The 25,196-nt window shown below is 41.9% G+C and overlaps 1 protein-coding gene across 2 annotated transcripts in view; it reads right to left on the bottom strand.

Annotated features, from left to right (window-relative positions):
* RNF212B (ring finger protein 212B) overlaps window positions 1-24,334 on the bottom strand; it is a 33,373-nt gene extending 9,039 nt beyond the window's left edge. Inside the window, exons 1-11 of one of the 2 annotated variants that reach the window (XM_021099238.2) lie at window positions 24,182-24,331; window positions 22,401-22,501; window positions 18,717-18,769; window positions 17,485-17,559; window positions 9,155-9,270; window positions 8,238-8,298; window positions 6,972-7,000; window positions 6,048-6,094; window positions 5,844-5,886; window positions 5,620-5,680; window positions 4,603-4,651 (exon numbers count right to left, since the gene is read on the bottom strand). In XM_021099238.2, coding sequence (XP_020954897.1) covers window positions 4,603-4,651; window positions 5,620-5,680; window positions 5,844-5,886; window positions 6,048-6,094; window positions 6,972-7,000; window positions 8,238-8,298; window positions 9,155-9,270; window positions 17,485-17,559; window positions 18,717-18,769; window positions 22,401-22,500 — 634 coding nt within the window. In that variant the 5' untranslated portion in view covers window position 22,501; window positions 24,182-24,331. Of the gene's footprint in view, window positions 1-4,583; window positions 4,652-5,619; window positions 5,681-5,843; window positions 5,887-6,047; window positions 6,095-6,971; window positions 7,001-8,237; window positions 8,299-9,154; window positions 9,271-17,484; window positions 17,560-18,716; window positions 18,770-22,400; window positions 22,502-24,181 lie in introns of both variants that reach the window. The other variant, XR_014810809.1, reaches the window with a different exon arrangement.
* Window positions 24,335-25,196: the final 862 nt, after the last annotated feature.

The following is a 25,196-nucleotide window of genomic DNA, read 5'->3' on the forward strand; positions in this document are numbered from 1 at the left end:
TTAAGGATATAATTTATATGATAACAGGACAGTGGAATGGGAAGGGGAATGGAACTACACAGGAGCAAAGCTTTTGTACACTTTTGAAATTAAGATTGTATTAATCTGAATTAGATTGTTATAAATTAAGATGTTAATTATAATCCCTAATAACTCAAAATATATAGTAAAAGAAACTAGGAGGGAAGGGAAGTGGTATACTAGACAACAGCTATTTAGAAAAAAAGAAGGCAATAATGGAGGAAGTGAGGCACAACACAAACATAAGACCTATTAGAAAATAAATAGCTACTGGCACAAAGTCAGAAATATACATCAGTGGAACAGGATAGAAAGCCCAGAATTAAACCCACGCACCTATAGCCAACTAATCAACGACAAAGGAGGCAAGGATATACAATGGAGAAAGGACAGCTTGTTCAATAAGTGGTACTGGGAAAACCGGACAGCCACATGGAAAAGAAGGAAATTAGAACACTCCCTAACACCATATACAAAAATAAACTCCAAATGGATTAAAGACCTAGATATAAAACCAGACACTAAAAACCCTTAGAGGAAAACAGAGGCCAAACACTCTCAGATCATCTTCTCAGATCCACCTCTTAGAGTAATGACAATAAAAACAAAAATAAACAAATGGGACCTAATCAAACTTCAAAGTTTCTGCACAGCAAAGGAAACCCTAAACAAAATGAAATGACAACCCACAGAATGGGAGAAAAATCTTTGCAAGTGAATCAACTGACAAGGGATTGATCTCCAAAATTTACAAACAACTTTTGCAGCTCCATACCAAAAAAACAAACCCCATGAAAAAATGGGCAGAAGATCTAAACTGACAGTTCTCCAAAGACATACAGATGGCCAAGAAACACATGAGAAGATGTTCAACATCACTCATTATTAGAGAAATGCAAATCAAAACCACGTTGATGTACCGTACACCAGCCAGAATGGCCATCATCCAAAAGTCTACAAACAGTAACTGCTGGAGAGGGTGTGGAGAAAAAGGAACACTAGTACACTGTTGGTGGGATTGTAAATTGGTGCAACCACTGTGGAAAGTAGTATGAAGATTCCTCAGAAAACTAAACATAGAACTACCATTTGATCCAGCAATCCCACTCCTGGGTGTCTATCCAGAGAAAACCACGACTCGCAAAGACACATGTACTCCAATGTTCATTGCAGCACTATTTACAATAGCCAAGACATGGAAACAACCTAAATGTCCATCACCAGAGGAATGGATCAAGAAGATGTGGTACATATACACAACGGAATATCAGCCATTAAAAAGAACGAAATACTGGCATGCTTAGCAACATGGATGGACCTAGAAACTATCATGCTAAGTGAAGTCAGCCATACAATGAGACACCAACATCAAATGTTTTCACTGACATGTGGAATCTGAAAAAAGGACAGATGGAACTTCTTTGCAGAACAGATGCTGACTCACAGACATTGACAAACTTATGGTCTCCGGAGGAGACAGTTTGGGGGGTGGGGGATGTGCTTGAGCTGTGGGATGGAAATCCTGTGAAATCAGATTGTTATGATCATTATACAACTACGACGTGATAAATTCATTTGAGTAATAAAAAAAGTAATAAAGGGAAAAAAAGAAGAAAATAGCAAAATGACAGAAGTCTTTTCTTATCAGTAATTACATTAAATGTAAATTATTAAACTCTTCTATTTATGTATTTGTTTGTTTGTTTATTGTCTCTTTAGGGCTGCACCCGTGGCATATGGAAGTTCTGGGGGCCAGGAGTCCATTCAGAACTGCAGCTGCCGGCCTATACCACAGGCACAGCAATGCCAGATCCAAGTTACATCAGCAACCTACACCACAGATTGCAGCAACACCAGATCCTTAAACTACTGAGCAAGGCTAGGGATTTAACTCTCATCCTCATGGATACTAGTTGGGTTCTTAACCCACTGAATCACAATGGGAACTCCTAAACTCGTCAGTTTTTATTTATTTATTTATTTATTTACTTTTTGTCTTTTTGCCATTTCTTGGGCCACTCCCATGGCATATGGAGGTTCCCAGGCTAGGGGTCTAATCGGAGCTGTTGCCACCAGCCTACGCCAGAGCCACAGCAACACGGGATCCAAGCCACGTCTGCGACCTACACCACAGCTCACAGCAATGCCGGATCCTTAACCCACTGAGCAAGGGCAGGGATCGAACCCACAACCTCATGGTTCCTAGTCGGATTTGTTAACCACTGCGCCACGACAGGAACTCCTAAAGTCATCAATTTAAAAGGCAGAAACTGGCCAAATGGTGAAAAAAGATCTAGCTATACATTATCTACAAAACATGTACTTTTTTTTTTTTTTTTTTTGGCTGCACCTGAGGCATGTGGAAGGTCCTGGTCCAGGGGTGGAATCTGGGCTGCAGCTGGGACCTACGCCACAGCTGCCATAATGCTGGATCCTTAACCCACTGGGCTACAGTGGGAATTCCTACAAAAGACTTTAGATTCAAAGACACATATAAATTTAAAGTAAAAGGACAGGAAAAAATACACCATGCAACCAGTAAACAAAAGAGAGTTGGAATGGCTAATATCAGACAAATGTACTTTAAGACAACCTTGTGGCGTTCCCGTCGTGGCTAAGTGGTTAACAAATCTGACTGACATCCATGAGGATGCAGGTTTGATCCCCGGCCTTGCTCAGTGCGTTAAGGATCTGGCATTGCCGTGAGCTGTGGTACAGGTCACAGACACGGCTCAGCTCCTACGTAGCTGTGGCAGAGACCCGCAGCTACAGCTCTGATTTGACCCCTAGCCTAGGAACCTCCATATGCTGCAGGTGTGGCCCTAAAAAGCAAGTAGAAAAAAAAAAGGATCCAGCATTACCGAGAGCTGTGGTCTAGGTCACAGATGCAGCTCGGACCCCAAGTTGCCATGGCTGTGACTGGCAGCTCAGCTCTGATTCGACCCCTAGCCTGAGAACTTCCACATGCTACAGGAGTGGCCCTAAAAAAAAAAAAAAGAATGAGTTCCCGTTGTGGCTCAGTGGAAAAGAATCTGACTAGCATTCACGAGGACGCAGGTTTGATCCCTGGCCTCACTCAATGGGTTAAGGATCCAGTGTTGCTGTCATGAGCTGTGGTGTAGGTCGCAGATGCAGCTTGGATCTGGTGTCGCCATGGCTGTGGCTTAGGCTGACAGCTACAGCTCTAATTGGACCCCTAGCCTGGGAACCTCCCTAAAAGACAACAACAACAACAACAACAAAAAATTGTTGGAGACTCCAACACCCCACTTTCAATAATGGGTAAAACAAATAAATATGAACTCCCTGATAGCCTAGAGGGTTAAGGATCCAGCATTGTTACTGATGTGGTTTGGGTCACTGCTGTGACAGGGGTTTGACCTCTGCCCCGGGAAATTTTCTATGCTGTGGGCGAGGTAAATAAAAAAAGATCTCAAGTCAATAATCTTCCACTTTAAGAAACTTGAAAAATTAAACCCAAAAGAAGAAGGAAAAAAATAAAAATTAGAGCAGAAATAAATGAAATAGTGAATAGGATAACAGTAGAAAAATCAAGAAAACCAAAATTTGTTTCATAGAAATGATCAATAAAATTAACTAATCTTTAGTCAGTCTGCTCAAGGAAAAAGAAGATAACAAAATCAGGAATGAAAGAGAAAGTATTAGTACTAATCTGGCAGAAATAAATTGGCTAGAACACCTACATTTTTCAAAGGGGTGATGTGAAAGAATCGGAGAGAGACCATTTGATGACATTTCAAAAATGGTTATTCAAGAAGAGATCTGTAAATTTCAAAACTGCCTCTAGGGAAAGAAAGGGAAATCCTCTCTGATAAGTATTCTCTATTAATTGCGCAATACTTTGAAAACAGTAATAATTCTACGGAGAAAGAGACAAGAGCTTAACTGGGTGGAATCAAAATATTTCTTCTCTGAAATTATTTTTATGTTTGATACACAATGAAGAAGCCAGATACCCTTCAGGCTAACATAATCAGCATCGAGTTTATTTTTTTTTAGACTTAACTTCTACCGCCATCTTGTGGCAATTTAAAAATTCACGTCAGGAGTTCCTGTTGTGGCTCAGTGGTAATGAAGCCAACTAGTATCCATGAGAATGCGGATTTGATCCCTGGCCTTGCTCAGTGGGTTAAGGATCTGGCGTTGCTGTGAGTTATGGTGTAGGTCGCATATGCTGCTCAGATCTGGCGTTGCCATGGCTGTAGTGTAGCTCCAACTTGACCCCTAGCCTGGGAACTTCCATACACTGTGGGTGTGGCCCTAAAAAGCCAAAAAAAAAAAAAAAAAATCCACATCAATTATTTTACTCAAAGTTATCTGTCTCCTGACCAGAGATTTTCAATGTCTTTCTTTTACTCACATTTCAAGTTTCCCCTTATCAGTTTGAGAAAAGAAATATATCATTATTTGAAAAGGAGGAATACATATGTGGATACCTAGAATCACTGTCTGGAGAAAAAGCAAAATAAAATGGCATTATATTATGCACAGAAAATCAGAAATCTACTGGTATCTGCACAGAATATGCTGGTTTCTGATACCTTTTCTCCCCCTGCTCACCGGTATAAGAGTCTCTGGGAGTGCTCCTAGCCTGCAGGCCTCTGACTCCCTGAGGGACAAATAATAAACATTAATAAATATATCCCAGAATATATCCCAGTTCTCTGGCCTCCATATTTCTTTCTTTCTTTCCTTCTTTCTTTCTTTCTTTCTTTCTTTCTTTCTTTCTTTCTTTCTTTCTTTCTTTCTTTCTTTTTTGCTTCTGAGGGCCATACCCGCAGCACATGGAAGTTTCCAGGCTGGGGGTTGAATTGGAGTTACAGTTGCTGGCCTAGCCACAGCAACTCAGGATCCTGTGTCTGTGACCTACACTATAGCTCACGGCCATGCCAGATCCTGGACCCACTGAGTAAGGCCAGGGATTGAACCTGCATCCTCATGGATACTAGTTGGATTTGTTTCTGCTGCACCACAAGAGGAACACCTGGCTTCCATATTTCTTGCTATAGCTATACACCAAAGCATATGTTGTTCTCCCAGAGTGGGTATGCTGGTCCAAGAAGAATCCACACATTACTTCTTCCAAAATGAACATGAGGGAAGCTGTTAATGCAGCCCACTATATTCATTCTGAGTCATGAAATAGGTCAGTTTCTAACATCAGGTCTGCATTGCCAAAAGAAAAGAGAGTCCAGACATGGCATCAGGTAATTCATGCCAAAACCAATACAAGTTTACTCTTGTTTTAATCTTGGCTTTTGTTTAGTATTAGAAATCTCAATCTGGGAGCTCCCACAATGGCACAGTGGGCTAAGAATGGGACTGCAGCACCTCTGGTTGCTGTAGAGGCTCGGGTTTGATCCCCTGCCTGGCAAAGTGGATCTGGTGTTGCCGTAGCTGCAGTATAGGTCGCAGCAGTGGCTCAGATTCAATCCCTGGCCTGGGAACTTCCATGTGCCACAGGTGTGGCCATAAAATAAAGCAAAAAAAAAAAAAAAAAAAAAAAAAAAAAAGAAAGAAAAAAAGAAAAAGAAAAAAGAAATCTCTACCTGGAAAGACCAAGTAAATAATACTTACTTGTCCCAAGTTACTAAAGCCAGCCACTCTATAAGGGATAGACTCCACTGAGGAGGATCGACTATATAAGGTGAAACAAAAAAGGAAAAATAAACAAACCTGGTATTAAACTTTTACATAGGCACAAAGGCTCCTCAGTCCCTACCCCAGCCACAACTAGGCATTTCTTTCATGTTTCAACTTTTGCCAACAGTGTTAATGTTGCTGTGTAGTTTTCTTCTCACCTGACCACTTGGCTACTATGCTGAGAACTGGGTCGTGGGGTAACTGAAAGGGAATAAAATGAAGAATCAAAAACTGCCATTAATAGTGTGGCATGTTTTCCTAGCCTATCTACTGCAAGTGTGTATCTGAAAGTACAACCTTCCATATGAGAAAAGGATATTTACTCATCTCACACAGATATTTGGACAAAACATGGTCTCTACCTGACTGTGATGGAGAGGTAATGCCCACTGGTCGAGGTGTGGTTGATCTGCAAGGGAAAAAGAAAGAAAGGCAGTACTAATTTTTCTAAGCAGATGTTAGCGCCACCTTAAAGGATCAAACAGATCACAGTTTACAGATATCGCTTCCTCACTGAATACAAGTTGTTTACTATCATGTAGTACAGTTATCAGACCAAAATATGGAGGCAAGGTTTCCATATGGGACTCCTTGACTCTCCACCTCCCTAAATGAAACATTCTCCACTTCTCTATTGCCTGTAATAGAAGTTCTAAAATCCTTTCTCCCTTCCTTCAGTGCCTTGCCACGTACTCCCAACTTTATATATCTATCTATCCATCTGTCCATCCATTCATTCATCTACCACCTCCTTACTCCCTCCCATACCTTCATCCATCTGTCTACAAGCATTTATTTAGTGCTTATATGTCTCAGACCCTGAGGTTACAAAGATAACTAGAGAGTTTGTGTTGTGGCTCAGTCGTTAATGAACCCGACTAACATCCATGAGGACACAGGTTCGATCCCTGGCCTTGCTCAGTGAGTTAAGGATCCAGTGTTGCCATGAACTGTGATGTAGGTCACAGACGGGCTCAGATTCTGAGTTGCTGTGGCTGTGGTGCAGGCTGGCAGCTATAGCTCTGATTTGATCTCTTGCCTGGGAACCTCCATATGCTATGAGCGCGGCCCTAAAAAGCCAAAAAAAAAAAAAAAAAAGAAAGAAAGAAAGAAAGAAAAAGAGAGACAGACAGACAAACAGATTTTACATCAGTATTTCTTGGAAACATAAAAGATAAGTTCATAAACCATTTCCTCCACCTCAGAGCCTACATAGGAGATATAGCCAAGAGTCAAGAAAGGACAGAAATTTTCAGAGGGCTAGTACAGGGCCTGATAAAACTCACCTGCTTCCTTGGTACCAACTTGGAGATTCCTGTAGGTGAAAAAAACAGGAGTGAAGGAAGCTATATAGCTCAAGGGTCCCAATTAATGGATCTTGCTTGTCTCATAACTAAGCTGCAAAGTCCTCTAGTTGTATGATTACTCTAAGATTCCCAATAGGAGAAAAAAGAGCAGCAATGTTTCCTTAGAAAATTATTAGCTTTAGGAGAAGAAAATTTTAGTTCCTCTTCACAAAAACACATTGGCAACCCTGTAGATTGATACATGTGGGGGAAATAATCTATGGGGAGAGAAAGGAAAATGACAGGATGACAACATGCTAGAATAGTTACGAGAGTAAGATCAAAAGGAACGTTACATAAACACAAAGAACAACTTTGGGAAGAGAGAAACGTGTAGGAAATAGAGTTTGAGGGAGAGGAAGGATCCTGAGGTGTCCTGGGATTCTTGAAGAGAAATTTTAAGTTCTAACAGACATTTCCTCTATAAGAGAGCTTCCGGAGTTCACATTGTGGCTCAGCAGGTTATGAAGCTGACCAGTATCCATAAGGATGTAGGTTCAAGCCCTGGCCTTGCTCGGTGGGTTAAGGGTCCGGAATTGCCGTGAGTTGTGGTTAGGTCACAGACACAGCTAGGATCAGGCGTTGCTGTGACTGTGGCATAGGCCAGGAATTGCAGTTCTGATTCAACCCCCCTAGACTGGGAACTTCCATATGCTGCACAAATGGCCCTAAAAACCAAAAAAAAAAAAAACAAAAAACAAAAACAAAGAAGGCTTCCCAAGTGGCATGTCATCACTCACTGATGTTCAATATTGGGTTACCAGAGTTCCCATCATGGCTCAGTGGAAATCAATCTGACTAGCAGGTTCGATCCCTGGCCTCGTTCAGTGGGTTAAGGATCCTGCATTCCCATGAGCTGTGGCATAGGTCGCAGACTCGGCTCAGATCTGACGTTGCTGTGGCTGTGGTGTAGGCCAGCAACTAGAGCTCTGATTCCACCCCTAGTCTGGGAATCTCCATATGCCACAGGGGCAGCCCTAAAAAAAAAAAGCAAAACAAATTGGGTTACCAGTATGCTAAATTTAGTCCTTTCATCCCTCTAAGGTCTTCATGGCCTTGTCCATTTACTATGGTGTGCTTGTTGTACAAATATTATCAGCTGTACGTGCCATAATGTGAAAAAGGTTAAGAAACACTATACAGTCAGCTAGATAGAGGGGCAAAATAGGAGAGAAAATGATAGTAAGGAAAATCTGTTTTATTCACCTTTAGGATGGCTAGAAATTTCTTCAGTTCTCCATTCTCTTTCCTTAAGACTGACAGCTCTCTAGGCAAAAGATGGAAACAATCAGCAGGTCAGTGGGACAAAAAAACAAACAAAAACCCTGATTTTTATTATTATCAGCATCTAGTTAATGCTTGCTGTTTTACAAGATGTTTCTGCCAGAGATCCAGGCATTCAGTGAGGTTTTGGTGGTGAGAAGAATCAGGTGAACAAAATAAGCAGTTATTTGGAATGATTTCAGAGGAGTCTACACAGGATTGCATTTCCTCTCCACAAGTACCCCTGGCCTGCTGATGTCTGAAAATTTCCATCAGAGATTTTTATCTTTTAGCTTAAGATTTCCAAAATATACCCTCCTAGAGAGGGTATTAAGTGCATCTCCTGGGAATTCCTGTTGTGTCTCATTACTAGTGGTAATGAACCCAACTAGTATCCATGACAACTCTGGTTTAATCCCCGGCCTCACTCAGTGGGTGGTGTTGCCGTGAGCTATGGTATAGGTTGCAGACTTGGCTCAGTCCTGGCCTTGCTGTGGCTGTGGTGCAGCCTGGCAGGTGAAGCTCTGTCTGCCCCTAGCGTAGGAACTTCCTGCACCCCTAAAAAAGAAAAAAAAAAAAAAGCCATCTCCCATCATTATCACTGTGAAAGGCTATGTCTGATTTCTCTGAAGAAGCAATTTTTGATAGAGGATGAAGACGACAAAAGCTATAAAGTGAGGAGGGTCCCTTGAGGGAAGAAAGAGAAAAATAAAATGGAGATTGAGGGACCAAAAATTCTGTATCCAAGACAAATATAACACATATGGAGCAATTTTCAGGCTTTGCAACCATAAGGAAATAGGGGCTACAGCTTCTCCGAAAAGAAAAAAAGCTCTCTAGTGATTTGGTTTGTCACTTACTTGTCCTTGTTGGTCAATGTTTGCTGTGCCTCCTGTAAGGATGCTTCTAACTTTGTAATTCTATGCTTAAAAAAGGCAATGAGGAGATCTGTTTGTTTCTTCTGGAAACTCCACACCTACTAGGAAAAAACACACCTTTGACATATGCCCCAGAACTCTTTTTCCCCTACTCCTGGCAACAAAAGGAAATCCATCCATACTTTATTACTGACCATTTTCTTCTGAAGTGTCTGACTTAATTCATGACTCCCCAAAACTAGAGGGTTTGACACAAAGCTCTAGGAAAAGCCAAAGGTTTTCCTCTGCAGGATAATGCCTTCCTAATATCTTAATGAGAATATTCTGGCACAGAATAGCCCTTTAAAAATATAATCATTCATCTTGAGCAAGAAGAGTGTCAAGCTTAGAAGTGGTTCTGATCTCACTTGTTTACTATTAGTTTGGACTCAGCTTCCACATTCCTAGCTATTACAAAGTATTGGTAACCAATTTACTTTCCCTCAGATACTCACATGAAGACATCTGCAGGCTGTTATTCCACTACAGTAAAGGGCAAAGAGGTGCAGAAGGAGATTACCTATTCCAGAATTTTATTCTATTTCTGGGCATGAGCAAATAATTTTATCTTTTGCTTTAGTTTACCATTCGATATACTGATGTGCCTATCATGCGATCATTGAATCAGATCAAAAGTTAATATTTAGAAGGTGTTTTAGCTTTGTCAGGCTCTATTTTTGAATACACAGCAGTATTTATGTCTCATCTGTTTCCTCCCTACTCAGACTATAAACCTTTTGTCTAAGGTCCTTCCTAGATCTGGTACTTTTGTCATAAACTTTTTGTTCTCACCTAATTTGCAGGTTGCTCTTGGCATCTGACTAAAGAAATCTACTTCAGAGTTTTTAATAGTCTCTAGCCTCTTTCCTTTCCATTCAAAAGCAAACTAAACTAATTCTACACAGATAAGAATTCACTGTAGTCTATTTTTTAAGTTACTGTTTTCAATGAAAGTAAAATATATTCATTTTAGAAAATGTGAATAATGCAAAGCATAAAAAAGGCACTCAACCCTGGGAGTTATCTAAAAAGGCAAAGGCTTAAGGATCAATAGATAGTACAGATAGATATCGCATATAGCCAAGAAACGGCATCCCAAACATCCTAACCTGCTCTTGGGATCAGTTTGTGGTAAAATTTAGTATCAGTCTTGAGCAAAGAAAGCCCAAATCCTGCCCTAGATCTTAAAGATCACCAAGGGTCATGTGTGAAGGGGGAACAGACACTCCATGGAACTCCAGAGAGCCAGACTGGACTATGCCCGGCAGGGATGGGGTAGGGGGCGGTGGGTGCTTTTACCTAGGCCTAAGCATGCCTGCATGCTTCACCTACTTACCCCCTAAACTCAAACCCAAATCTCAGAGCTAACCATTCCAAGAGGAAGAAAGACCAATCCAGAAAACCACCACCAACAAGAACAAGCGTTAGAGACAAACAAGGGATTCTGTCCCATACTGGAGTACAAATGTTTAGCCTATTTCAAACACATCCATCAAAGATTCTAAACCCTAACTCGGGAATGAATCTCAGTATTTTACAAATCTCGACTGTTAGCAAACTCATTATTCTGTCTTATTCAAATTCTTCAGCCTCATAAAAAGGTTAGTTTCTTTTTTTTCCCCTAAAGAACAAATTTTGGGGAGTTCTCATTGTGGCACAGTGGAAACAAATCCAACTAGTATCCCTGAGGATGTGGGTTCACTCCCTGGCCTCACTCAGTGGGTCGGAGATCCAGAGTTGCAGTGAGCTATGGTGTAGGTCACAGATGCGGTTTGAATCTGGCATGGCTATGGCTGTGGCCTAGGCGGGCAGCTGTAGCCCTGATTTGAGGCCCAGGCTGGGAACTTCCATATGCCTTGGGTGTGGCCCGAAAAAGCAAAAAAAAAAAGAACAAGTTTTGTTTACTTGGCTTTTTTTAAAAGTTGGGATTATTTTATTAAAATAATAACTTAGAGCAGATAATAGTAAAAGTAGTTTTGTTGATACCACTAAACATTGGATAATGCCAAATGCTAAATATTGTTTTATCGGAACAATGCATGCAACTGTCTACTTCAATACTCAGATTCCTTTCCTATATTTCCATACTGGGACCGGCTAAGGGTATCATGGTCTTCATGCTCTGGATTCCCACTCCTTCTAGAATTGATAACATGGACATAATTTTTATTTTATTTACTGAAGAGATTTTTTTAAAAACTTTATTTATTTATTTTTGGCCACACCTGCAGCATGCAGAAATTCCAGGGCCAGGGATCAAACCTGAGCCACAGATGTAACCACAACAGTAACAATGCCAGATCTTTAACCTGCTAAGCCACAAGGGAACTCCCTAAAATGTATACTTTGGAAATGAATATTAACTTGACCAACCTTTTTTTTAACTAAAGAATTTCTCCCCTGTCCATCCCAATCCCTCCCCCTCTCCTTTGGCAACCACAATGCAAACTATTACATTTAGAATGAATAAACAATGAGGTCCTACTGTATAGCACAGGGAACTATAGCTAATCTCCTGAAGTAGACTATGATAGAATAATATAAAAAAAGAAAGAATATATATATATATGTAAAACTGAGTCACTTCGCTATACAGCAGAAAATGGCACAACATGTAAATCAGGAGTTCCCGTCATGGCTCAGGGGTTAACGAATCTGACTAGGATCCATGAGATTGCGGGTTCGATCCCTGGCCTCCCTCAGTGGGTTAAGATCTGGTGTTGCTGTGAGCTGTGGTGTAGGTTGCAGACACGGCTCAGATCCCGAGTTGCTGTGGCTCGGGCGTAGGCCAGTGGCTATAACTCCGATTAGACCCCTAGCCTGGGAGCCCCCACATGCCGTAGGTGTGGCCCTGGAAAAAGACAAAAAGACAAAAAAAAAAAAAAAAGGCACAACATTGTAAATCAACTATACTTTAATAAAATAATAAAAAAGAATGGCTTTCCTAATTTTTACTTTTTTAAAAAAAATTTATTGAAGTATAGTTGATTTACGATGTTGTGTTAATTTCTGCTGTAGAGCAAAGTGATTTAGTTTTATATATATATGTTATATATATATTATATATATATATGTGTATATTCATTTTCTTTTCTTTCTTTCTTTTTTTCTTTTTCTTTTTTTGCTTTTTAGGGCTGCACTTTCAGCACATGGAAGTTCCCAGGCTAGGGGTCAAATCAGAGCTACAGCTGCTGGCCTAGGCCACAGTTTCCGATAAGACCCCTAGCCTGGGAACCTCCATATGCTGCAGGTGCGGCCCTGAAAAGACAAAAATAAATACATACATACATACATAAAAAAGAAAGGAGAAGAAACTTATAGTTTATAAAAAACTTGGAGTTCCTGTTGTGACTCAGTGGGTTAAGAACCCGACTAGTAACCATGAGGATGCAGGTTTGATCCCTGGCCTTGCTCAGTGGGTTAAGGATCCAGCATTGCCGTAAGCTGTGGCATAGGTCACAGACGTGGCTCAGATCCGGCATTGCTGTGGCTGTCAAGTAGGCCAGCAGCTACAGCTCCAATTTGATGCCTAGCCTGGGAACTTCCATATGCTGCAGGTGCAGCCAAAAACAACCAACCAACCAAAAAAACCCTTGAGACATAATAGCCAACTCAACTATATAGACCTTACTGAAATCTGATTCAAACAGTTTTAAAATAATTAGCAGACAACTGAGGAAATGTGAATGCTGACTGATTATTGGACAATACTAGGGAATCATTATTTTAGCAAAAACATGGTTATATTTAATAAAAGAGTACCCATCTTCTAAAGATTCACTCTGAAATCTTTGCTAAGTGGCATGGTATGGGTTTCTATCCTTTGGTAGCTACCGCCATATAGTACAAGAGACATTCAGACATGTGAACCAATAGCTAAAACAAGCTGATAGGCAGCACAGAAGTATGTATAAAATATAGAAATAATAATTAAGAGATAACTTCAGTGTGGAAGCCAGGCTGGCATTCCAGGCATAGAGGTATGAAACTACATGATGTATAAAAGAACTGCAAAGATCTAAACCTACCCTGTAAATTAGGTAATAGATAATCTATGTAAGACCTTACATTGGCACTTAAGCTGTGACGTGGCAGTTGTGGATGAGATTGGATCTTATGGCCTATGTACATCACAGCCACAGCAGTGCCAGATCCAAGCAGCGTCTGTGACCCACACCACAGCTCACGGCAATGCTGGATCCTTAGCCAACTGAGCAAGGCCAGGGATTGAACCTGTGTCTTCATGGATACTAGTCAGATTCATTTCCACTGAGCCACAACCAGAACTTCATGTACTTAATTTTAAAGTGGATGAGCCCTTGGAGTTCCCTTTGTGGCTCAGCAGTAATGAAGCTGACTAGTATCCATGAGGAAGAGGGTTTGATCCCTGGCCTCACTCAGTGGGTTAAGGATCCTGCATTGCTGCAAGCTGTGGTGTAGATCGCAGATATGGCTTGGAACTATTATTACTGTGGCTGTGGTTTAGGCCAGCAGCTACAGCTCTGATTCAACCCCTAGCCTGGGAACTTCCATATGCCACAGGTGTGGCCCTGAAAAGAAAAAAAAAAAATTAATTAATTAATTAAAATTAAAAATAAATTAAAAAGCAACCATTAATAATAATAATAATAATAATAAAGTGAAGGGCCCAACAAAATGGGAGAGAATGAATAGGAGTTATCTTCTGGTGCATTGGGTTAAGGATCTGGCAGTTACTGTAGTTGCTTGGGTTGCTGCTTAGACTTGAGTTTGATCCCTGACCCAGGAACATCTATATACCACGGGTGCAGCCAAAAAAAAAAAAAGTTTACTTGCTGTATAGCAGAGGGAACTGTATCTAATCACTTGTGATGGAACATGATGGAAGTTTCATGTGAAAAAAAGAATATACATAAATGTATTACTGGGTCAATTTCTGGGTACAGCAGAAATTGACAGAATATTATAAATCAATTATAACAAAAATTTTTTGAAAGTTTACTATGTGACCCATTAATCCAATTCCTATGTATATATCCAAGAGAAGTGAAATATATGTCCACACAAAAACTTGTACACAAATTCATAGCAGTATTATTTATAACAGCCCAAAAGTAGAAACAACCTAAATGTTTCTCAACTGATGAATGGATACACAAAACATATCCATCTATATAATGGGATATTATTTGGTCATATAGGAATGAGGTATTAATGAAGTTCTAATATAAGCTACAACATGGATTAACCTTGAAAAAACATTATGCTAAGAAAAGCAGACAATAAACAAGTACATTATAAAATGTGAGAGGTAACATCTACGATGTAAAATAAAGCAGGGTAAGAAGTAGAATTGGGGCTGATATTTGAGATATGAGGGTCAATAAAGGTGTGACTATGGGAGGAAAATGTGAGCAGAAGCCTGAATCAGACAATCTAAATATTCTTGGATCAGTTATTCAACTTCATGGATTAGGAAAACACATTGTCAGACACTGCTGACTTCACCAAACTGGCCCTTCACTTAAGTGATGATTAACTGACCCTTTCCATTTATTTTAACTTGATTACTTGACCATGTGTAATTGGTCCCGTGATTAGGCAGGTTAGAATTCAGACTACACTGAAGTTCTCCACTGATCATTAACTAACCCTGGGTTTAGCTATTAACCAAAGGTCTGCTCTTTCTCTTATTCATGTGACCTTGTTTACACTTCTCCTTGAGTCTCAGCTAGATTTTTATCTCCCCATAATGTTAAATAGTATCTCAAATATGATGGCTCACCCAAACAGCTAAAGTCAAGATACAGTGAAAGCCTTAATTTCCCTCACTCTATCCACAGAATCAGGATTGAGGGGTGAGACACCAAAAATTAAATCTACTAACTTCAGCCAAACATGACAAAGGACAATTTTCATGTTTAATATAGGAATAGTCCCATAAGAATAAGAAGTAAGGCGTTCCCGTCATGGCACAGCAGAAGTGAATCTGACTAGGAACCATGAGGTGGCATGTTCGATTCCTGGCCTCACTCAGTGGGTTAAGGATCCGGTGTTGCTGTGAGCTGTGGTGTAGGTCGAAGATGCGGCTCGGATCCCGAGTTGCTGTGGTTGTGGCGTAGGCTGGCAGCTACAGCTCCAATTGGACCCCTAGCCTAGGAACCCCCATATGCCGCAGGTGCAGCTCTAAAGAGACAACAACAACAAAAAAAAAAGAATAAGAAGTAAGAATAGAGAAGAAAGGAGTTCCCGTTGTGGCGCAGCAGAAACGAATCTGACTAGGAACCATGAGGTTTGGGGTTCAATCCTTGGCCTCACTCAGTGGGTTAAGGATCCAGCATTGCTGTGAGCTGTGGTGTAGGGCACAGATTCGGCTCAGATCTGGTATTCTGTGGCTGTGGCGTATACCAGTGGCTACAGCTCACATTAGACCCCTAGCCTGGGAACCTCCATATGCCACCTGTGCGGCCCTAAAAAGGACAAAAGCCAAAAAAAAAAAAAAAAAAAAAAATAGAGAAGAAAAAGTGTTCAAATCTCAAATAATAGGAGTTCCCATTGTGGCTCAGCAGGTTAAGAACCCAACATAGTCTCTGTAAGGATGCAGGTTGGATCCCTGGCCTCACTCGATGGGTTGTGTCCAACATTGCCACAAGCTGTGGCACAGGTGGAAGATACGGCTGGGATCTGGCATTGCTGTGGTTGTGATGTAGGCTGCAACTGCACCTTCGATTAGATCCCTAGCCTGGCAACTTCCATATGCCACAGATGCAGACGTAAAAATGAAAAAAAAAATCTCAAGTACCATGCCCAGATTGGAATCCCATAAGGCTATGAAATGATCTCTGTGGAGAACTGGAGAGTGAAAGGGAAAACCTAAGCTTTTACAATTTGGGGGCTCTCTCAAATGGTTGTCCTATCTCCTACTTCCTTCTACAATCTTATTGCTCCTGACCAAGTCAATGGCATAACAACATATTATGCATCAGGAAAAGAAAAATATCTTCTAAAATTCAGGCAACCAGTTGTAAACACTAAATAAAGAATGAAACATATATGCATTAATAAGAGTTTTTGAAAAATAAGAATGGGGGAGTTCCCTAGTGACCAGCTGGCTAAGGATCTGGCTTTGTCACTGCTGTGGCGTGGGTTTGATCCTTGGCCCGGGAACTTCCATGTGCAATGGGTTCGGCCAAAAAAAGAAAGAAAGAAAAAATAAGAATAGGAATTCCCATCATGGCTCAGTGGTTAACGAATCCGACTAATATCCATGAGGACACAGGTTCAATCCCTGGCTGTGCTCAGTGGGTTAAGGATCCAGCGATGCCATGAGCAGTGGTGTAGGTTGGTCACAGATGCGGCTCAGATCCTGCATTGCTGTGGCTGTGGCGTAGGCTGGCGGCTACAGCTCTGATTAGACCCCTAGCCTGGGAACCTCCATATGTTGCAGTGCAGCCCTAAAAAGACAAAATAATAATAATAATAATGAGGAACAAGAAATCCCTTCTTGAACTCAGGTCTATAAGCAAAAGTTTGCAACTTAGGCCACTAAACCCGTTTGCAGGATCAGGCCTATATATTCAAAGCAGTTTTTAGAAGATTCATTAATCTGCACAGAAAGATGACAAAGCTCCCTAGAACCCCCCCCCCTTTTTTTTCTTTTGTATTTTCGGGGCCGCACCCTTGGCATATGGAAGTTCCCAGGCTAGGGGTCGAATTGGAACTACAGCTGCCAGCCTACACCTCAGCCACAGCACTGTCAGATCCTTAACCTACTGAGCAAGGCCAGGGATCGTACCTGAGTCCTCACAGATCCTAGTCAGGCTCCTTAACCACTGAGCCATGATGGGAACTCCCCTTAGAACTCTCTCTATTCTCTACAGTTACCTAATAGTACTAGGACATACAAGGCAAGATGTTAGCTACGTAGTGGGGTTTTGTTGTTGTTTGTTTGTTTTGGCTGCACCTGTGGCATATGGAAGTTCCTGGGCCAGTGACTGAACTCATGCCATAACAGCAACCAAAGCTTTTACAGTAACAACACCGGATCTTTAACCCACTGTGCCACAAGAGAACTCTTACATGGTGGTTTTTACAGCTTATCACAGATTCGGGGTCAGTAAAAAGTTAACTGTTGAGATTTATATCATCAGGGAATAAAGCAAACAGGGCAGCCAGTTTCTCCCCATTGTGTGCAAATGTACAAATGCAGTTTAAAGAGAACCTTTGGAAAAGAAATAAGATGCAATCAGGACTTGCCTGGAAAATCAGATTTTCTTCACTTTGATTTCTCATACCTGAGAGATGTGACTAAAATACTGCAAAGCTGTCTCCACAGGGCTTTTGAAGTACATCTTCTCCTGAGGTTTCAGCTATGAAGAGAGCAAGACACATCCACAATGGAACAAAATAAAATACTGCCAAATATGGTGAAGGATGTACCACCCTTTCGTTCTTTCTTTCTTTCTTTTTTTTTTCTTTTTGTCTTTTTGCCATTTCTTGGGCCGCTCCTGCGGCATATGGAGGTTCCCAGGCTAGGGGTCCAATCAGAGCTGTAGCCACCGGCCTACGCCAGAGCCACAGCAATGCGGGATCCAAGCCGAGTCTGCAACCTATACCACAGTTCACGGCAATGCTGGATCCTTAACCCACTGAGCAAGGTCAGGGATCGAACCCGAAACCTCATGGTTCCTAGTCGGATTCGTTAACCACTGAGCCACGACGGGAACTCCTGTACCACCCTTTCTAAAGCACCCAGTATTAAATAATTTCACTGTGCTAAGAGGACCACTGCTCTAGACATAGACTATAAGTCCTAATTCCCCTTAACCTCGTGCTCTGTGACAGGGCCACAAATCATTCTTCTATCTACTGTTGATCCTCCCACTTTTTTTTGTTTTGTTTTGTATTGTTTTGCCTTTTAGGACTGCACTCACAGCATATAGGGGTTCCCAAACTAGGGGTCGAATCGGAGTTATAGCTGCCGGCCTATGCCAGTCACAGCAATGTGGGAGCCCCAACCCACTAATCGAGGGCAAGGATCAAACCTGTGTCCTCATGGATGCTGGTCAGATTCATTTCCACTGAGCCACGATGGGAATTCCCCCTCAACACTTTTTTTAAACAATTGCTATCTACAAGTTTTGTCTTGTTTTTTGTTCGCTTTTTTTTTTTTTTTTTTTTTTTGGTCTTTTTGCCTTTTCTAGGGCCCCTCCCATGGCTTATGGAGGTTCCCAGGCTAGGGGTCCAATCGGAGCTGGAGCCACCTGCCTATGCCAGAGCCACAGCAATGCGGGATCCGAGCCGCGTCTTCGACCCACACCACAGCTCACGGCAACACCAGATACTTAACCCACTGAGCAAGGACAGGGATCTAACCTGCAACCTCATGGTTCCCAGTCAGATTCTCTAACCACTGTGCCAGAATGGGAACTCCAATTTTCAGTTCTTAGTCAGTGTATTCTTTGTATACTTCCTATAGGCCAGGAATGGGATAAGATGATTCATGGGAGGGGAGGAAAAAACTTACACTATCAGAAAGAGCCAGATGCTTGCAGGCAGTTCCGCAGATAGAACATTTTTCTAAAGGGGAAAGGGAAAAAAAAATGTTTTGTTCTCATGGGCATGAGGTGAGATTTTCCTAAAATACATGATACAGTCAAATAGGCTAGCTAAAGAAGAAAAGCAGGTTCTTACTGAGTTCAGAATGTCACTGTGCTATAAAAGGACATCAACTTGAGCTCCGTTCTCTAAATCACTCTTTCCAAACTTTTATGCTGATGAGAAGTAAGGCTTTCACACTGTATCTCTAGCCATCTCCCTTTTCCCAGTTTTCTTCTACAGGGGAGAGGGAGTAAACTTCCAACAGGAATACTGGAGTACATTTACAATGGTCTGGGAGGGTACAAAAGTACCAGTGATCTCAACTTCATTATAATTATTTTTTTAATGGCCACACCTGTGGCATTTGAAGTACCGCAGCCAGGGATTGAACCTTTGCCTCTGAAGCAACTTGCACCCTTGTAGTCAGATACCTAATCTACTGTGCCACAGTGAGAACTCCGAGGTCAACTTTTTTTTTTTTCTTTTCCTTTTTAGGGCCTTACACTTGGCATATGGAGGTTCCTAGGCTAGGGGACAAATTGGAGCTGTAGCTGCGGGGCTACACCAGAGCCAAAGCAATGCAGGAGTCGAGTCACGGTCTGCAACCTACACAACAGCTCATGGCAATGCTGGATCCTTAACCCACTGAGTGAGGCCGGGGATCAAACCTGAGTCCTCATGGTTGCTAGTCAGATTCATTAACCACTGAGCCACAATAGGAATTCCCCCGATCTCCACTTTAAGTTACTATTTTTTTATTCCATCTACCTGACAGTAGGCACACATTCGGTACCGTAAGAAACTCTCCAATTATTGTTGCCCTGTTCTCACTCTGCTATATTCCTATTGTTTTAAAGCTCTCCTACTCTCATTCTCTAATTAACCCAATCTGTAAGATGTGAAAATTTAAAAAAAAAATTCTTTTTAGGGCTGCACCTGCAGCATGTGGAAGTTTCCAGGCTAGGGGTCGTATGGGAACTATAGCTGTTGGACTACACCACAGCCACAGCAACACAGAATCCTTAACCCAGTGAGTGAGGCCAGGGATGGAACCTGTGTTCTCATGGATACTAGTCAATTTCATTACCATTGAGCCATTATGGGGACTCTGAAAATTAAAATTCTTAATCTCCCTTTTTAGTTGAAATTTTAGTAGTGGTGCTGGTTATTAAGATAAATGACATATAAGGAGAAAACATCACATGACACACGCTTCTGCTACCACAGTAAATAGCTTTGTTATATTAGCAGAAAACTTAAAAGGTTCATAAGGTTGACATGGAGAAAGAGATTCTCCAAAGGCTGCCTAACCTGATTCTTCTTTCCTTGGGCATAAAGCTTTCCCCTCTTCCCTCCATATTATTGCCAGAGTGAGCCAGTAAGTGCAAGTCATTCTTCTACTTAAGAAAAATACAAATTGGAGAGTTCCTGTTGTGGCGAAGCTGAAACAAATCCGACTAGTATCCATGAGGATGTGGGTTCAATCCCTGGCCTCGCTCAGTAGGTTAAGGATCCAGCGTTGCCGTAAGCTGTGGTGTAGGTCGAAGACTCGGCTTGGATCTGGCATTGCTGTGGCTGTGGTGTAGGCTGGCAGCTATAGCTTCGATTTGATCCCTAGCCTGGGAACTTCTATATGCCGCTAGTTCGGCCCTAAAAAGCAGAAAGAAAAGAAAAGGAAGGAAGGAAGGAAGGAAGGAAGGAAGGAAGGAAGGAAGGAAGGAAGGGAAAGGAAGAAAAACCGAAGAAACTTACATAGCTCTCCATCACTTGCAGGACAAAGTTCAGGTTCTTTAGCCTGCTATATAGAGCCTTCCATCATCTGGCCACTGCCTGCCTCTCTAGCCTCATCTCTGGCCATTTCTTACCTCATTCTTACAAACTCTACCAATCCCAACCATGTGTACTCCCCTGTACTAAGTTTTATGACAGGGTATGCCTTTATACTTGCTGTTCTTTTTTTTTTTTTTTTTTTTTTTTTCTCTTTAGAGCCACACTGGCAGCATATGGAATTTCCCAAACTAGGGGTCACTTCAGAGCTGCAGCTCCCGGCCTAGACCACAGTCACAGCAATGCAGGATCCAGGCCACATCTGTGACCTATACCACAGCTTGCAGCAATGCCAGATACTCAACCCACTGAGCGGAGCCAGGGATAGAACATACTTCCTCATGGATACTAGTCAGGTTCTTAATCCTGAGACACAAACAGGAACTCCCGTGCTGTTCTCTTAAACTAGAATGATCTTCCCTGCTTAATTCACTTGGCGGACTCCAGTTTATTATTCAAAACCTACTGAAGCAACACCTCTTCTATGAAACCTTCCCTGATCAAAGCATCCTAAGTCCCTCTTCTGGACAAACATTCCCAGAATACATAGATACAGAATTCAATACATACCTTTTAAGTATTTTAGCATTAAACACACACACACACACACACACACACAAAACCTTAAATTTAAGCCTCACTTCTAAGAATTCTAAGACTAATAGCTGTTAAGAACTTGGTCAAATCACTTATACTAGTTGAACCTGTTCCTCACTTGTAAAATATGTCCACTAATAATTACCTCCTAGATTCTGGTAAGGATACAAAAAATTGGTACATGTGAAAATACTTTTTAAACCGTAAAGATAACACCACCACCATCATCATCAACATTTCTAATAAAATTTATTTTACAGGGAGTTCCCGTCGTGGCGCAGTGGTTGACGAATCCGACTAGGAACCATGAGGTTGCGGGTTCGGTCCCTGCCCTTGCTCAGTGGGTTAACGACCCGGCGTTGCCGTGAGCTGTGGTGTAGGTCGCAGACGCGGCTCGGATCCTGCGTTGCTGTGGCTCTGGCGTAGGCTGGCGGCTACAGCTCCGATTCGACCCCTAGCCTGGGAACCTCCCATATGCCGTGGGAGCGGCCCAAGAAATGGCAAAAAAAAAAAAAAAGACCAAAAAAAAAAAATTATTTTACAGATCATGGCACTTACCAGTAGAAATGGCTCTCTCTCACTCTTTTTTTTTTTTTTTTTTTTTTTTTTGTCTTTAGGGCCGCACCTGCAGCATATGGAAGTTCCCAGGCTAGGGGTCGAATTGGAGCTGTAGCTGTTTGCCTACACCACAGCCACAGCAACTCGGTATCCGAGCTGCATCTGCGACCTACACCACAGCTTATGGCAACTCCGGATCCTTAGCCCACTGAGCGATGCCAGGGATGCATCTTCATGGATGCTAGTCAGATTCGTTTCCACTGAGCCATGATGGGAACTGCCAAAAATGGCTTATTATCAACCACTTTCCCAATTTCTACTCAGTATTTTTATTTTTTTCTCATTTCTCTCATCAGTCTGATAACCTTGAGGCTTTCCCTACTACAGGCTTCAGAACACTGACAAGAACATTTTGATGCTCAAATAATAAATACTCCAATTGCTAAATCAGTTTTTGTTAATAGATTCCTTCAGTTTTCATAAGGAACAGTTTCCTATTATATATCACACTATCTTTGGCCTACTAAGTGATTTTTTTTCCAAGTTACAAAGAGAAATGACTAATCATTATTTCTAGGTTAAAAAAAATATACATTTTGCCTGATTTGAAAACAGTTAAGTCACTTACCTAGAGTCACACATTTTTTACAGAAAATATGACCACAGCTGGTAACAAAGAAATGGGCCCCATCTTTTCGGAAACACCGGTTGCAGTGAAACCAATCCATTCTGGAGAAGAGAAAGATAATAACCCAGGGCATAACATCATTATAGCTCTTCTAAAATCTACTTAACAATGTTTGCTTAGCTTCTGCTAACTTATTGGGATGTAGGCATATTATTACGGATATTCCAATTGGTTATAAGGAAGTACACATACCTCTGAAGTGAAAAAAGCAGACTGAAGACTATGCTATACCATTTTTTAAAAAGAAAAAGTAGGGAGTTCCCTGGTGGCTCAGTGGGTTAAGGATCTGGCGTTGTCTCTGCTGTGGCTTGCGTCACTGCTGTGCTGTGGATTTGATCCTTGGCCCAGAGAACTTCTGAATGCTGGGAGTGTGGGATAAAAAAAAAAATCTATTTCTTTCCTAATAGCTTCCTGTGATATGACAAGATGGAGCAAGGAGGCAGTGTGCCAAACACAGAAGATCACATATTAGTTACTTGGGACACATTTTATCTAAGGGAAACATGGCTTGTGAATGACAATATCTCAGCTTGTTCATTTTTCCTTCTTCGCTACAGAAACTCAAAATCTTAGATCCAGAAAGGACTTGAAATCATTTAATGTTTTGTCCAATCCAATAATTTTTCAAAAGATGTACCTGATGTTCACTGAAATTTAATTAAACTTTGAAGTCCCCTCTTTAGTTAGTGGCACCTCTGCAATTAGAATCCAAATCTCCTCACTTTCTGTGTCAAGTTCTTCCTACCATATAAGTAAGTTTTTGTGTTAGACATGGCAACCATACATCCCATATTTTCTGCCAAAACGAATTCCATAAATTTGATAAATATGTAATTATGTAAATATAACTTGGTAAGTTTTTTTGGGGGGGAGGGTGTTTTTGTTTGTTTTTGGCCATACTCGGAATCTGGAAGCTTCCAGACTAGAGATGGAACCTGCACCACAGCAGCAAACCCAAACCACTGGCAACACCAGATTCTTTTTTTTTTTTTTTTTTTTAATCTTTTCTAGGGCCGCTTCTGGCGGCATATGGAGGTTCCCAGGTTAGGGGTCTAATCGGAGCGGTAGATACCGGCCTACGGCAGAGCCACAGCAACGCGGGATCCGAGCCACGTCTGCAACCTACACCACAGCTCATGGCAACGCCGGATCCTTAACCCGCTGAGCAAGGACAGGGATCGAACCCGCAACCTCTTTGTTCCTAGTCGGATTCGTTAACCACTGCGCCACAATGGGAACTCCAACACCAGATTCTTAACCCGCTGAGCCACACGGGAATTCCCCTAAATTTTTTCTTTAAAACAATTGTTTTAAGTAGTTTATGGAGACATTTGCTCAAAGAATGTTGGCTATTTGTGCCATTCTTGAACGTTTTTGTCACAAGAGGGCAAGATTCACGATAAAAACTTACTGAATAAACATTTCAGTGCAAAGACATTACATAGAGGCGTGAGTTTCAGATTTCTATTTGTTTCTCACAGATAATACTAATTGCTACCAGAAAGTAAGTATAAAGAACTACTGAAAAGGTCCCAGTACTCATGCCCTGGCTTGTTTAGGGGCACAAAGAACAATTTTAATCAAATGAGTTGACAAAATGAAGCCCCTCAAAGGCCAGCTAACAGCGTTTGTGAGGGCAAGACTTGCCTGGTCTCTAGGGTGATGGGAATTTAACAGAGTCTCAAATTTACCAATAGCTCTTTTTAAACTACATTCCATACCCGTTTGGCCGCCGTGATTCTCAGAAAGCCTCGGATCTCACCTAAAACAACCAGTTCTCCTCAAAAAGCTAAAAATGGCGGGAAAAAAACAGCAAACCTGGCACTCCGGAGCGACAAGAAGCTGGGCGTGGCCCGCTGAGGTGTGTGATCGATGTGGGCGGGGCCCAGGGCTGCGGGCTAAGCATGTGGGAGGGGCCCGGGAATGGGCGGGGCCGGTGTGTAGTGAGGCTTGGGCGCGGCCGTAAGGCAAACCAGCTTCCCGTAAACAGTACAGGAAGGTATACCTCATTTAAGATAAAGAACAGGAGTTCTCTTCATGGCTCAGTGATCAACGAACCCGACTAGGATCCATGAGAAGGTGGGTTCGACCCCTGGCCTCGCTCACTGGGTTAAGGATCTAGCGTTGCGGTGAGCTGTGGTGTAGGTAGCCAACACAGCTGGGATCCCGGGTGGCTGTGGCTTAGGTCAGCAGCTCTAGTTCAGATTAGGTCCCTAGCCCCGGAACTTCCACATGCCCTGGGTGCTGCCCTGAAAAGCGAAAAAAAAAAAAAAAAAAAAAAAAAAATCTAGGAACAAGTAAGAAACAGGATCTAGGAGTTCCCGTCGTGGCGCAGTGGTTAACGAATCCGACAAGGAACCATGAGGTTGCAGGTTCGGTCCCTGCCCCTTGCTCAGTGGGTTAAAGATCCAGCGTTACCATGAGCTGTGGTGTGCTATGAGGTGTGCCATGAGGTGTGGTGTAGTGTGGTGTGGTGTGGTGTAGGTTGCAGATGCGGCTCGGATCCCAAGTTGCCGTGGCTCTGGCGTAGGCCAGTGGCTACACCTCCGATTCGACCCCTAGCCTGGGAACCTCCATATGCCGTGGGAGCGGCCCAAAAAAATAGCAAAACAAAAACAAAAAAAGAAACAGGATCTAATCCCATACGTGCTACTAGAAACGACAAGGTTGAATAGGTAATAGGTCATAACACACTAGAAAAATGTGGTCACAAAAGAGATGGAAAACTTCAACCTA

The sequence above is a fragment of the Sus scrofa genome, chromosome 7 (assembly GCF_054392235.1).
Source record: "Sus scrofa isolate SSC_HxYL_T2T_F1_AM1 chromosome 7, Sscrofa_HxYL_maternal_Yorkshire_Landrace_v2.0, whole genome shotgun sequence".
Taxonomy (NCBI): Eukaryota; Metazoa; Chordata; class Mammalia; order Artiodactyla; family Suidae; genus Sus; species Sus scrofa.